Source organism: Moschus berezovskii, chromosome 23 (genome assembly GCF_049115385.1).
Source record: "Moschus berezovskii isolate FMDL1 chromosome 23, NW_MosBer_1.0, whole genome shotgun sequence".
In the NCBI taxonomy this organism is placed as follows: Eukaryota; Metazoa; Chordata; class Mammalia; order Artiodactyla; family Moschidae; genus Moschus; species Moschus berezovskii.
The window spans coordinates 59,763,139-59,777,966 of record NC_142482.1 but is presented as its reverse complement, the minus strand read 5'-3'; the positions used below and the strand labels follow the sequence as shown (position 1 = coordinate 59,777,966).

The following is a 14,828-nucleotide window of genomic DNA, read 5'->3' as shown; positions in this document are numbered from 1 at the left end:
TTCTGAAGCCAGATGATAAACCTTAATAGTTTTTTTTTCAATTTTAGTTGCTGTACAGTATTATGTAAATTACAGGTATACGTATATGATAAAGTGATTCAGCATTTTTAAAGATTATACCGCATTTATAGTTGTAATAAAGCACTGGCTCTGTTCCTCGTGCAATGCAATGCATCCTTGTCGCTTATTTTATGCCTAATCGTTTGTACCCCTTAGTTCCCTGCCCCTATGCTGGCCCTCCCTGTTCCCTTCCCCGCTGGTAATCCTTAGTTTGTTCTCTGAGAGTCTGCTTGTTTTTTGTATATTCACCAGTTTGCTATATTTTTTAAATTCCACATATAAGTGATATCATACAGGATTTGCCTTTTTCTTTCTGACTTATTTCATTTAGCATAATGCCTTCCAAGCCCATCCATGTTGCTGCAAGTGGTAAAATCACGTTATTTTTATGGCTGCATAGTACTCCATCATATCCCCTGGAGAAGGGCATGGCGACTCACTCCAGTGTTCTAGCCTAGAGAATTCCATGGACAGAGGGACCCTGAGGGCTACAGTCTGTGGGTTCACAAAGAACTGGACACAACGGAGCGACTGACACCTAGTATATTTATATGTCTTATCTTCTGGGTCCTAACAACTTTGAAAGTCAAGGCAAAGAAGCCCATTTTGTTAACAGAGCAATGACATACACAGGGGTAATGCCATCAGCATATTAACTTCACAAGTAACTAATTGTGCAATTTTAGGCAATCTTCAATTAGTTCTTGAAGTAAATTTATAGCAGCATTAACTTCAAGTCATAGCCTCACACACTGAAAGCAAATTTTGCATCATCTTCTGTCCTGAAAACATGGAAAGTGTATGTAGAAAAAGAACACGTCTTCTAGAATAATTTTGCTGTTGATCCAAAAAGAGATGCATTAGAAATATACGAACTGTTTTTGTAGTGAGATAATAAATGCCAGGCCCTTACCTTCGCACCAAGGGTTGAAGAGAATGTACGTGTCTGTTTCTGGGTTTCGGCTGGTGCGGATGACCCCATAGGGGGTCCAGACAGCCACATACATGCGGAACTTCCCCACAATGCAGTCTGCAGAAGACTGGACAGACAGCCGGACAGACCTGTCCTCTCTCATGACCACTTTGGCGCCCCACTTGCCACTCTGCAGCTCAGAGACCACGGGAACTGGAATGTAGGTTCCCTTATTCTCCTGGGGGTAGCGACCTACAAGGGAGAGAAGGGACACAGAGCTGAGACGTCACAAGCCACCTCTGTTCTCACCCTGGCCCCTCAACAGCTGACGGCGGGGAACAATTCACTAGACTTGAAATAATAAAACTTGGGTTTGCATTTCTCTTTTGCTGCCAACTTGCTGCCTGAATGCAGTCAGTTTTCTTAACGTTTTGAAGGTCATGTTTGTCTGGTCTATATTTTTTTAAAAAGAATGACAGTACTTACAGTGAATTTTGTTGGTTGGTCAATGCATTCATATAAGATATAGAAATACTAATCTTGGATCCAAAACCAAAACAGAGCATATAGGGTGATGTGAAGTCATCAGTACCAGAAATTCTGCTCTCTAAAGACTTGGAATGGCTTTTTTAGGGGCATAAGGGCTTCCCAGGTTGCTCTAGTGGTAAAGAACCTGCCTGCCAATGCAGGACACATAAAAGACCCAGGTTCAGTCCCGGGGTTGGGAGGATCCCCTGGAGGAGGACATGGCAGCCCACTCCAGTATTCTTGCCTGGAGAATCCCGTGGACAGAGGAGCCTGGCGGGGTACAGTGCATGGGGTTGGAAACAGTCAGACACGACTGAAGCTAATTAACACACATAAGGGGCATAAGGCAAGTGTTTCTGTGTATTCTGAATGCAATTTCATCATTTGTTATACTACCTATAATAGAGCTCCATTTATAAGTTGTCCATATGTAATTAATTTTGTATTTAACTGAAACATATTTATTGCCAGTGTTGTATTTAGGTTTATGTCTTAGCAAGAATTCAAGCTCCAGAGGCAAATTGTCTAGGTTTGAATCTTGGCTATGCTACCTATTACCTTTGCAATCTCTGGCAAGTTAAAAGAGGGTGTGATGCATATATATATATATATATACTCCTAGGTTCCAAATAGGAAAAAGAGTACGTCAAGGCTGTATATTGTCACCCTGCTTATTTAACTTCTATGCAGAGTACATCATGAGGAACACTGGCCTGAAAGAAGCACAGGCTGGAATCAAGATTGCCAGGAGAAATATCAATAACCTCAGATACGCAGATGACACCACCCTTATGGCAGAAAGTGAAGAGGAACTAAAGAGCCTCTTGATGAAAGTGAAAGAGGAGAGTGAAAAAGTTGGCTTAAAGCTCAACATTCAGAAAACAAAGATCTGGCATCTGGTTCCATCACTTCATGGGAAATAGATGGGGAAACAGTGGCAACAGTGTCAGACTTTATTTTTTGGGCTCCAAAAATCACTGTAGATGCTGATTTTTTTGGCTCCAAAATCATTGTAGATGCTGATTGTAGCCATGAAATTAAAAGATGCTTACTCCTTGGAAGGAAAGTTATGACCAACCTAGATAGCATATTAAAAAGCAGAGACATTACTTTGCCAACCAAGGTCCGTCTAGTCAAGGCTATGGTTTTTCCAGTGGTCACATATGGATGTGAGAGTTAGACAATGAAGAAAGCTGTGAATTGATGCTTTTGAACTGTGGTGTTGGAGAAGACTCTTGAGAGTCCCTTGGACTGCAAGGAGATCCAACCAGTCCATTCTAGAGGAGATCAGTCCTGGGTGTTCATTGGAAGGACTGATGTTGAAGCTGAAACTCCAATACTTTGGCTACCTCATGCAAAGAGCTGACTCACTGGAAAAAGACTCTGATGCTGGGAGGGATTGGGGGCAGGAGGAGAAGGGGACGACAGAATGAGATGTCTGGATGACATCACCGACTCGATGGACATGAGTCTGAGCAAACTCCAGGAATTGGTGATGGACAGGGAGGCCTGGCGTGCTGTGTTTCATGGGGTCGCAAAGAGTCGGACACGACTGAGCAACTAAACTGAACTGAACTGAGGACAAAATTGCCTGTTACTCCAGGTATCTCTTGACTTCCTACTTTTGCATTCCAGTCATGTCCGACTGTTTGCAACCCCATGAACTGTAGCCCACCAGACTCCTCTGTCCATGGGAACTAACACCAGAAAAAAAAAAAAATGTCCTTTTCATCATAGGGGACTGGAATGCAAAAGTAGGAGGTCAAGAGATACCTGGAGTAACAGGCAAGTTTGGCCTTGGAGTAGAAAATGAAGCAGGGCAAAGCCTAATAGAGTTTTGCCAAGAGAATGCACTGGTCATAGCAAACACCCTCTCCCAACAACACAACAGACGACTCTACACACGGACATCACCAGATGGTCAACACCAAAATCAGATCTATTATGTTCTTTTCAGCTGAAGATGGAGAAGCTCCATACAGTCAGCAAAAACAAGACTGGGAGTTGACTGTGGCTCAGATCATGAACTCCTTATTGCAAAATTCAGACTTAAACAGAAGAAAGTAGGGAAGACCACTAGACCATTCAGGTGTGACCCAAATCAAACCCCTTACGGTTATACGGTGGAAGTGACAAGTAGATTCAAGGGATTAGAGCTGATAGAGTGCCTGAAGAACTCTGGTTGGATTTTTGTCATGGTACAGGAGGCAGTGATCAAAACTATCCCCCAAAACAAAGAAATGCAAAAAGGCAAAATGGCTGTCTGAGGAGGCCTTACAAATAGCTGAGAAAAGAAGAGAAGTGAAAGGCAAAGAATAAAAGGAAAGATACCCATCTGAATGCAGAGTTCCAAAGAATAGCAAGGAGAGATAAAAAAAAGCCTTCCTCAGTGATCAATGCAAGGAAATAGAGGAAAACAATAGAATGGGAAAGACTAGAGATCTCTTCAAGAAAATTAGAGATACCAAGGGAACATTTCATGCAAAGGTGGGCACAATAAAGGACAGAAATGGTAGGGACCTAACAGAAGCAGAAGATATTAAGAAGAGGTGGCAAGAATACACAGAAGAACTGTACAAAAAAGATCTTCATGACCCAGATAACTGCAATGGTGTGATCACTCACCTAGAGCCAAATATCTTGGAATGGGATGTCTAGTGGGCCTTAGGAAGCATCACTATGGACAAAGCTAGTGGAGGTGATGGAATTCCAGTTGAGCTATTTCAAATCCGAGAAGATGATGCTATGAAAGTGCTGCACTCAATATGTCAGCAAATTTGGAAAACTCAGCAGTGGCCACAGGACTGGAAAAGGTCAGTTTTCATTCCAATACCAAAGAAAGGCAATACCAAAGAATGTTTAAACTACCACACAATTGCACTCAACTCACGCTAGCAAAGTAATGCTCAAAATTCTCCAAACCAGCTTCAACAGTACGTGAACCGAGAACTTCCAGATGTTCAAGCAGGATTTAGAAAAGGCAGAGGAACCAGAGATCAAATTGCCAACATCTGCTGGATCATAGAAAAAGCAAGAGAGTTCCAGAAAGACACCTACTTCTGCTTTATTGATTATGCCTAAGCCTTTAACTGTGTGGGTCACAACAAACTATGGAAAATTTTTAAAGTGATGGGATAACCAGACCACCTTACCTGCCTCCTGAGAAATCTGTATGCAGGTCAGGAGGGAACAGTTAGAACTTGACATAGAACAACAGACTGGTTCCAAATTGGGAAAGGAGTATGACAAGGCTGTATGTTGTCACCCTGCTTATTTAACTCATATGCAGAGTAGGTCATGTGAAATGCCAGGCTGGAATCAAGACTCCCAGGAAAAATATCAATAACCTCAGATATGTAGATGATACCACCCTTATGGCAGAAAGCAAAGAAGAACTAAAGAGCCTCTTGATGAGAGTGGAAAAGGAGAGTGAAAAAGCTGGCTTAAAATGCAACATTCACAAAACTAAAATCATGGCATCTGGTCCCATCATTTCATGGGAAATAGATGGAGAAACAGTGGAAACAGGGACAGACTTTATTTTCTTGGGCTCCAAAATCAGTGTAGATGGTGATTTCAGCCATGAAATTAAAAGATGCTTACTCCTTGGAAGAAAAGGTATGACCAACCTAGACAGTATATTAAAAAGCAGAGACATTACTTTGCCAACCAAGGTCCATCTAGTCAAGGCTATGGTTTACCCAGTAGTCACGTATGGATGTGAGAGTCGGACTGTAAAGAAAGCTGAGCCCCAAAGAATTGATGCTTTTGAGCTGTGATGTTGGAGAAGACTCTTGAGAGTCCCTTGGACTGCAAGGAGATCCAACCAGTCCATTCTAAAGAAAATCAGTCCCGAATTTAATTGATGCTGAAGTTGAAGCTGCAATACTTTAGCTACTTGATACAAAGAACTGACTGCTTAGAAAAGACCCTGATGCTTGGAAAGATTGAAGGCAGGAAGAGAAGGGATCAACAAAAGATGGGATGGTTGGATGGCATCACTGACTCGATGGACATGAGTTTGAGCAATCTCTGTCAGTTGGCGATGGACAGGGAAGCCTGGCGTACTGCAGTCCATGGAGTTGCAAAGGGTTAGACAGGACTGTACACTGAACTGAACTGATATATATACACTTATGGCTGATTTGTGTTGTATGGCAGAAACTAACACAGCCCTATAAAGCAATTATCCTCCAATTAAAAAATAAAATAATCACAATAAATTACATGACCTTTACAAATCTCTATTTTCCTCTTCTTCTCTGTCATTAAATGAGAATAATAATACTACTCAATGGTGAAATAAAATAATACATGTAATATGCTTTGTACATAATTTCTCTTATATAACAAATTTTTAGCTATTATTTCAATAGAAAATTAAACATCAGAGCATTTTACCATATGTCCAGGCTCATCAAACTTTATGTATAAGCTATCTCAAAGCAAATCTTTTTTCTCTTTATTGTTGCCATTTTGGGCCAAATTCCTACTTCATGATCAACATCAAAACTAAATTTTACTGATGGGTTCCTGGAAAAACAGTCTTTGCAGTGTATTGAACCTCACAGCATTCTTTAACTGTTTAGCTTCCAGTTCAGTGTATAGTCTGGTTTACAGAATAGTCAAATACCTAAGTATTTTAAACTGGAGCAAAGGTTTCATTTAGAAACTTTACCAAAATGCATCAGACATTCAATTCTAGCCATGGAGAAAATTACAAATCAGACTAATACGTCTGAAAACTGTTTTGATTGTAAGCAGAAGAGACTTACTGAAAACTTACTTCAATTGCTTTACATAAACCACGTAGATAATTCGACATTAAAACAAGTAAAAACAATGCTTCCTTTTGGCTTCTCCAATTACTGGGATCTTTAAAGGATTCTTTGGTAGGTATACTGTTGCAGACAGAGCATTCTAAGGAGGTAGCTGCATAAGTTGCCACTGTGTAATTCAGTGAGATGCTTCATCTTAATGTAAATAACTGCATTCAGAGCAAGCCAGGGAGAAAGAGTAGAACCTTGGCACTTTGCTATTATAGGAGTATCCATTTATCAACACCCTGAATAAATATTACCACAAATCCAACAAAGCTTTGAAAACGGTTTTCTGCCAAGGTATGACAGTTGTCTAGGTGGTATTCTTGGGAATACACGGGGCTCAGCCTCTGGGAAGCCTGGACATGACCCACCTGTCAAAGCTGTTTGTCCCAAAAGTCCCCATACTTCCTGTATAAGCTCCTCTCTGTACACACTCAGCCCCGGGGACTAGGTCGCCCTTTCTCTGTTGCTCTTGGAGACCCCGTTGGTGCTGGAGTGTGGAAATCGAATGCAATCTTGCCAGCTAAACAGGACCATAATTCATTTATTCCAGTGACTCCTGGCAGCTGTTGCCATTAAATAATGATTTGGATTTAGAATACAAGTATTAAATACGACACAAGTTTGGTAAATATAAGCTTTCAGAGAGAAAATCTATGTCATAATAAGAGACTTAGATTAAAAAAAAAGGATGAAAGGCATTTTCAAATGAATTATATAAGCAGACTCCTTTAAGAACAGCAAAAAAAATCTCTGAGAGTGTTCCTAAAGCTATGGGCTTCCCAGGTGGTTCAGTGGTAAAGAATCTGCCTGCCAATGCAGGAGAAGATCCCCCGGAGAAGGAAATGGCAATTCACTCCAGCATTACTGCCTGGCAAACCCCATGAATAGAGGAGCTTGGTGGGCTACAGTCCATGGAGTCACAAAAAATAGCAACAATGTAAAGCTATGCAGTCCATCCTAAAGGAGATCAATCCTGGATGTTCATTGGAGGGACTGATGCTAAAGCTGAAACTCCAATACTTTGGCCACCTCATGCGACGAGTTGACTCACTGGAAAAGACTCTGATGCTGGGAAAGGTTGGGGGCGGGAGGAGAAGGGGTCAACAGAGAATGAGATGGCTGGATGGCATCACCGACTCGATGGACATGAGTTTGAGTGAGCTCTGGGACTTGGTGATGGACAGGGAGGCCTGGCATGCTGTGATTCATGGGGTCGCAAAGAGTTGGACACGACTGAGTGACTGAACTGAACTGAACTGAACTGAAAGCTATGTGCTGTGAGCTTCCGCTTCATCTCTATACTAACATCCACTATCGTTTGGAGTATTGAAATACCAATGATCATTCATTTCCATTATTATACTTCAAGTTATAATTGCAAAGACTCCTATTAAATTTTACCTAGCAAATTCAAGTTATTAAAAAAATGTAAAGGAAAAGGAGAGCCATGTTTGTTCACACTGGCTTTGAGCCCAGTCATGATTTAATCTAAAGGCTAGTTTGTTTGAAGCTCTTTTCTTCCCGCAACAGTATCCGCCTGCTCTGTGCTAAACATGAATAGCATCATTAAGTGCTAGAGACACAACAGTCAACAAAGCAGATTCCTGTCCTCACTGAGCTTACGGTCTACGGACAAGCCATGAATGTGCTGCTTAGGATACGCCTCTTGCTGCTTTACTCCTCAGAACAGCGGTGAGAGGAAAATCTCAGTCGTCATCCTAACCTGACAAATCAGGAAACGAACACGCAATAAGACAAAGCCATTTGACCAGGGTGATGCAACGAGAACCGGGGTTGAGATTTGAACCCAGCCAGGAAAAATTTGCCAGTCTCTGCCTTAGAGAATTTTGTGTTTTATTGAATCAGGGGGTTTCTGTGGTGGGTCGGTGGCAAAGCATCTGCCTGCTGATGGAAGAGACACAGCTTTGATCCTGGGTCTGGAAGAATCCCCTGGAGAAGGAGATGACAGCTCACTCCAGTATTCCTGCCTGGGAAATCCCATGGACAGAGAAGCCTGGCAGGCTATGGTCCAGGAGGTCATAAGAGTCGGACACGACTTAGCAACTAAAGCACCACCAGTGTCTAAGACTTGGGGCTAAGAAGAAAATACCATCACCTCGTTTTTCCTTCAAAGAGAAATATGTTACCAAACCAGGAACAAACATCTACACTGCGATTGGGTCAGCATTTCATTTCCTTAAAACCTCCTAGTTAAATTCCTCAGTCTCAGAGTATTGAAGACATAGGAAGTTGGTTATAACTTTTTATTGATTTTACTGGACTCAGCTAAAATGTTCAATTTCAGTTTTGTAAAAGGTGTTTAGTGTTGCCAAGGCACTTCACATAGAGATGGAAATAATGTGATAGGAATGAAGCTTTATTTCCTGGGGTCCCTGTGAGGAACGTTTTACAGGGGGGCAACTGAGGTCCCGTGAGGTTACGACGCACAAGGCCTCTGCATCACCAGGCAGAGGTGGTCACGGGGCAGGCACTGAGATCTTTGGGCTGGGAAGTGCGTTCTCTTCTGTCTGCAGGTCGCTGCTTCTGTGGAGGCGATGCGGAGGGTGCTGGAGGGATTACAAAGAGGCAGGAAGCCAAGAGAAGAGTAAAACTGGAAGATTTGAAGGGACTGGAGGCGGAAGGACAGCTGGGGGTGCGGTGCGCAGTGGTGGACTGCGGGGATGTCAGGCAGGAGTGTGAATCCCAGGGCTTAGTAACTGGTGGTGAGAAAGACCTGGCAGGTGGGAGCTTCCGAAAAGGGTCTCTGGGCTGCAGCGGACGTGGGTTTAGCAGGTTTCTAAGGGCACGTCAGTGGCGGGAGGAAGGAAGGAGACGTGTGAGGAGCTCTGCTCCTTGGGTCAAGCCGGGTGGCACCAGAGCAGCACGCGGAGACAAGTGGGGAGCAGAGAGTGACTCCATTCATTCCAGAGGGAGAAGAAGGAGCCCTGATTTGCAGGCCTTTCCACATGCACTGCATGGAAAAGCTGATTATTCACGTAAGACCTGGCGTGTCGATAGTACCGCAGGGTCTTGTCAGCTGCTCCCTTATACCATGTTTAATTCTGAGTGTAATGATTTCAGTGGCAGCGCTGGGGAAGAATTTTCCCTGATTGAACTGTGAGCTAGGAAGTTGTGACAGAGTAGTATTTCATTTCGCTAAAGAGCCCTCTCACCTCCAGGAGGTAGTACGTTTAAGAGACCACAATCAGCCTACGGCTCCTGAACACCCATCCATCAGCACCCCTGACTGCCCGCCAGCCTCCCTCGGCCAAATCTGGACGCGAAATTCGGCCCTCCAAAGGTGACCACCGTGCACATGTTTGCTAAAAGTGAATAATGCCTGGATAGACGTTTTGTTTTTACAAATCTGTGTAACTTTTGTGTTAAAAAATAATCTAAGCAAGAAAAATAGAAGCAGGAAATGTAATATCCCAGAAAGGATTCTCATTTTGTTTTTAATAACACAGTATTTGCAATTGAACCATTTACTAACCATGAAAAAATATAATTGCCAATTGCATTCTTTCACACTTAACTAAAATTGGTGTCAAATTCTCAAGTGATCTAGAAATTAACATATGGTCTTAGTTTAAACGTTTATTTTCACCTGTAAATCATTTTTGAGGCCACATGAACACTACTTGTAAGGCAAAATTGGCCAGAAGTGTATGCCTGTACTCACATGTCCCCATGCCCTCTTTACATATAACCTGACTCTCTCTTTATGTGTAGAATATACATGTGAATACAGAGAAACACACCTGCCTTAACACCTCACTACTTGGAACCAGGAGGAAGAGGATGAAAATATTTCATTCCTTCATGATTTTATTCTTTACCAACTTTGGCTCAAAGGGCCTGAGCTTGTTGCATGGCCTCTTCATTTTCATGTCATCCACGTGGTGGGGAAGCTCAAATTCAGCCCTCTTTGACTTTGGGGGAGATTTTGTCTCAATCATTCATTTTGTAGATCTGGGAACACACTGCATGCGATGGCAGTACCCCACAGAGGAAAGTGCTGCATTAAAAAAATTAATGTTTCAGAAAGTGGATGGCTTGGAATATATTTACATTTAGATGAAACATCCTATGTGGTGATGAGTCCCAGGTAGTTGAGGAAGCCCACTAATTCACCTACAGCACGGTTGGTGTAGTTGAATGAGGTTGCTAATATAATCATTCTGAGTTCGCCTCACTCTGACCTAGAGCCTGGGAGGACAGAGCAGGGAGGAGGAGGAGGTGCCTGTAATTGAAGTAGGCACGCGTCAGTCACTCTCCCTGGGGCTCTGAAATGAAGAATCATGAGCCTCAGGGCACCCCCGTTTCTCATCTCTTGGGCACATCATCTGTAAGTCAAGTGGCCACAGTTGATGGTTCTTCCTATGCTGTACTTAATAATCATACTTCTGATCATGAGAGTTTTAATTAATCACCAGGAAATCCCAAATAAAACTTTTCCTCCTTATGAACTTAAATACCTATTTTTCTTACTAAACTGAGCTGAAGATGTTATTTTATTGTCTTTATAACTCCATAAAATATCCCAGTGCCTTGTACTGAGTAGGTGCCCAGTAAATGTCACTGGTCGGAGAAGGCAATGGCACCCCACTCCAGTACTCTTGCCTGGAAAATCCCATGGACGGAGGAGCCTGGAAGGCTGCAGTCCATGGGGTTGCTGAGGGTCGGACACGACTGAGCGACTTCACTTTCACTTTTCACTTTCATGCACTGGAGAAGGAAATGGCAACCCACTCCAGTGTTCTTGCCTGGAGAATCCCAGGGACGGGGGAGCCTGGTGGGCTTCTGTCTATGGGGTCACACAGAGTCGGACACGACTGAAGTGACTTAGCAAGCAAGCAAGCAAGCACGCAAATGTCACTTGACAGAATTGAGTATTTTGCAGATACCAAGTCCCATTAAGAACATCACACAGGCTTTAGAAGCCCTGGAACAAGATGCCTATGGCAACCAGTTGTCAAGTCCATGCACCCCTCACAAGAAACAAACATTCATAGTTCTAAATGTTTTCCTTCAAGGGATGTTTTCCGTTCATGTATAAATACATTTCAGGCTGAGCTCTGACTCCACATCACTGCAGACTTTTTTAATAGTGAATTCTTATAAGAGGACTGTCTCTAAGGAACTCATGCATATATCATATTCCAGCTGGGAAGGTAAATTTCATGATGTTAATTCATTTTTCCATTTGATTCATTTGTTTTTCCCAGGAAACACCTTTCGTGTTCAAAATAATCCATCTCTTTCCAAACGGGCCCTGGAAGTATTACCATGACAGCATGATGCATGTGGCAAGGCTGGAGGCGTGCACACAGCAGCCTGGGAAAGGAAAGCAAGCCTTGTGTTAACAGTCTTAGAATGGAGTAAGAATGCATGGGGACAAGGCTGAATAAGTCCCTGAATAACTTTTAGAAACACCAGGTTACTAGCTACAAAAACAAAGCAACAGCACCGGAAAAGAAAGAATCAAAAATAGCAAAAAAAATAATAATAATAATCTTGGATGATGACAATTAAGACAGGAGAAACACAAATGTTCAACAGAGAATCATTCATTAAGAACCTTGGAATCTACGCTTTCTATTTAATACCTTGCCAGTGGGATGCGTGTGTGTGTGTGTGTGTATACACATATATATGTTGTTATTCAGTTGCTTAGTCATGCCTGGCTCTTTGTGACCCCATGGACTGCAGCACTCCAGGCTTCCCTGTCTTTCACTAGCTCCCAGAGTTTGCTCAAACTCATGCCCATTGTCAGTGATGCCATCCAACCATCTCTGACGCCCCTTTCTGCTCCTGCCTTCAATCTTTCCCAGCATCAAGGTCTTTTCCCATGAGCCAGCTCTTCACATCAGGGGACCAAAGTATTGGAGTTTCACCTTCAGCATCAGTCTTTCCAATGAATATTCAGGAGTGATTTCTTTAGGATGGACTGGTTTGATTTCCTTGCCGTCCAAGGGACTCTCCACCGTTTGAAAGCATCAGTTCTTCAGCGCTCAGCCTTCTTTATGGTCCAATTCTTATATATATAAAATTTACCTATCTGTATTTATTTACTTGGATGTTTCCTAATGGAAGAAAGCTTCCTGGCGGTGCTAATTCTGTAGCTGTCAGTTCAGTTCAGTTGTTCAGTCCTATCTGACTCTTTGCAGCCCCATGGACTGCAGCATGCCAGGTGTCCTTGTCCTGCAAACCAGAGAAGCAAGGGGAATCTTCTTGAGGAGAGGAACTGACTTTTGTTCTAACATCCGGTGCCTTGTATCACCTTGGAGCGTAGTGAGCTTAACAAGCCTTTGGTAACCGCTTGATAGTTACATTCTTTAAGGTATCTTGCCCACCTCATTCCACTCTCAGTCCTTACTAAGACTCTTAAACTATTTTTGGAGTAAAGGTGTAATTCCGTGAAATATACATGAAACCAGCACTGGGCAAGGCTCTTTGACTGATGCAGAAAAACAACAAGGCCACGCCCACTGAGGACCAGCATTACGAAGTGCACACCACAGCTGACCCACCAAGGTAATGATCTGGACGTGAGAAGGCAGGGGCTGGCCTAGGGTGCTGCCAGCAACACAGGAAACACCAGCAACATGGAGCTAGGATCACCTCTTTGTTGCTGAAATAAGACCGACTCCTTCCACAAAATCGCTTACATTTTAAATGTGCCCCTAGCATGCTCAGCTGTAGTTGGGATCACCCACCACAAGGAAGTGGGTGTGGCAAGGACTTCTATAACACAGATCTTTACAGATGTTGGGTGTGATGGAAACCCAGAGGTGGTGGTGGTGGTTTAGTCTTTAAGTTGTGTCTGACCTTTGCGACCCCATGGACTGTAGCCCACCAGGCTCCTCTGTTCATGGGATGTCCCAGGCAAGAATACTAGAGTGGGTTGGCCTTTCCTTCTCCAGGAGATCTTCCCGACCCAGGGATTGAACCTGGGTCTCCTGTATTGCAGGCAGTCTCCTGCAATGCAGGCAGGTTCTTTACCAAGGGGGCCCCCGGGAAGCCCTGAACTCTGAGAAGGGAGCAGCTAAAGGTGCTACAGAGTCACCCCTCACTCCAACTGTTATGGAACAATTTCAGCTCATCTCTCTGGTTCTGCCATCCTCAAGCTGGGATCTATAAGCCCAAGGAAGGTTTGGAGGTGGGCTGTGGTGGGAAACACACTTTGGAGTGAAAGTAAGAATCACTGACCAGATGCATGGCCAGGCATAAGCTCAGGCGCTTATCTGCTTCTCAGTCAGCTTCAGGAAGCAAGCATCAGGAAGTCTCTCTGATAGGAACCGAGTCTCCTCAGCAAATCCCAGTTCTGTGAAGCCAGAGTTCTGTTTGTTTGCACTATATCCATCACGCAGGCAGCCTGAGGCTTATGGGTCTTAGCAGATTTAAGAAGCAATGTCATTAGCCAACAAAGACAAGATCAAAAGTTTAGCTGAAAAGCCAAACAGAACTCTGATAAAATTTTCACTAAAACAGTCGGTTCTTGTTAATAATTTAACGGCAACAATAATAGGAATAAGAATAAATCATTGGTAATTTTAAAAAAAATACGTGCCTGTCTTTGGAATGCAAATATGAATGTGATGTATAACAAAGTGTCAAATGCTGTCACATTTCCAGGGAGCAAACCAGTTGTTGGCAGGGCAAAAATCAACATGGAAAGCTTCTAAGAAATAAGAGGCAGTCTTAGTGCTGGTATTAGTCTGCAGGAGGATATCGATGCTACATGCTCAATAAACACCTATTTAAATAGATATTTACTAATTCTTAGTATAAGCAAAGTCACGTCACTTAACTTGATGGTGACGAGGGTGAGTATATAAGATGTATGTGATATACACACTGTCCTCAGTGAGTTCATAACCAAATATCCAAGCTGAAACTGAAATTCAAGTCAGAAGACTAATGTGAGACTAATAAACCAAAAGCATTGGATTGTGATTGGAGCCAAGGATGATTTTATTACAGACCTAATCACTGCAGATGCTGATTGCAGCCATGAAATTAAAAGACGCTTACTCCTTGGAAGGAAAGTTATGACCAACCTTGATAGTATATTAAAAAGCAGAGACATTACTTTGCCAACAAAGGTCCGTCTAGTCAAGGCTATGGTTTTTCCCATGGTCATGTATGGATGTGAGAGTTGGACTGTGAAGAAAGCTGATCGCTGAAGAATTGATGCTTTTGAACTGTGGTGCTGGAGAAGACTCTTGAGAGTCCCTTGGACTGCAAGGAGATCCAACCAGTCCATTCTAAAGGAGATCAATCCTGGGTGTTCATTGGAAGGACTGATGCTAAAGCTGAAACTGCAATACTTTGGCCACCTCATGCGACGAGTTGACTCATTGGAAAAGACTCTGATGCTTGGAAAGGTTGGGGGCGGGAGGAGAAGGGGACGACAGAGAATGAGATGGCTGGATGGCATCACCAACTCTGTGGACATGAGTTTGAGTGTACTCCGGGAGTTGGTGATGGACAGGGAG

The 14,828-nt window shown here is 43.1% G+C and overlaps 1 protein-coding gene across 1 annotated transcript in view; it reads right to left on the bottom strand.

Annotated features, from left to right (window-relative positions):
* The window catches only part of F13A1 (coagulation factor XIII A chain), a 154,757-nt gene that overhangs the window by 104,035 nt on the left and 35,894 nt on the right, over positions 1–14,828 (bottom strand). The window contains exon 4 of the mRNA XM_055406757.2: positions 974–1,225. Coding sequence (XP_055262732.2) covers positions 974–1,225 — 252 coding nt within the window. The remainder of the gene's footprint in view (positions 1–973; positions 1,226–14,828) is intronic.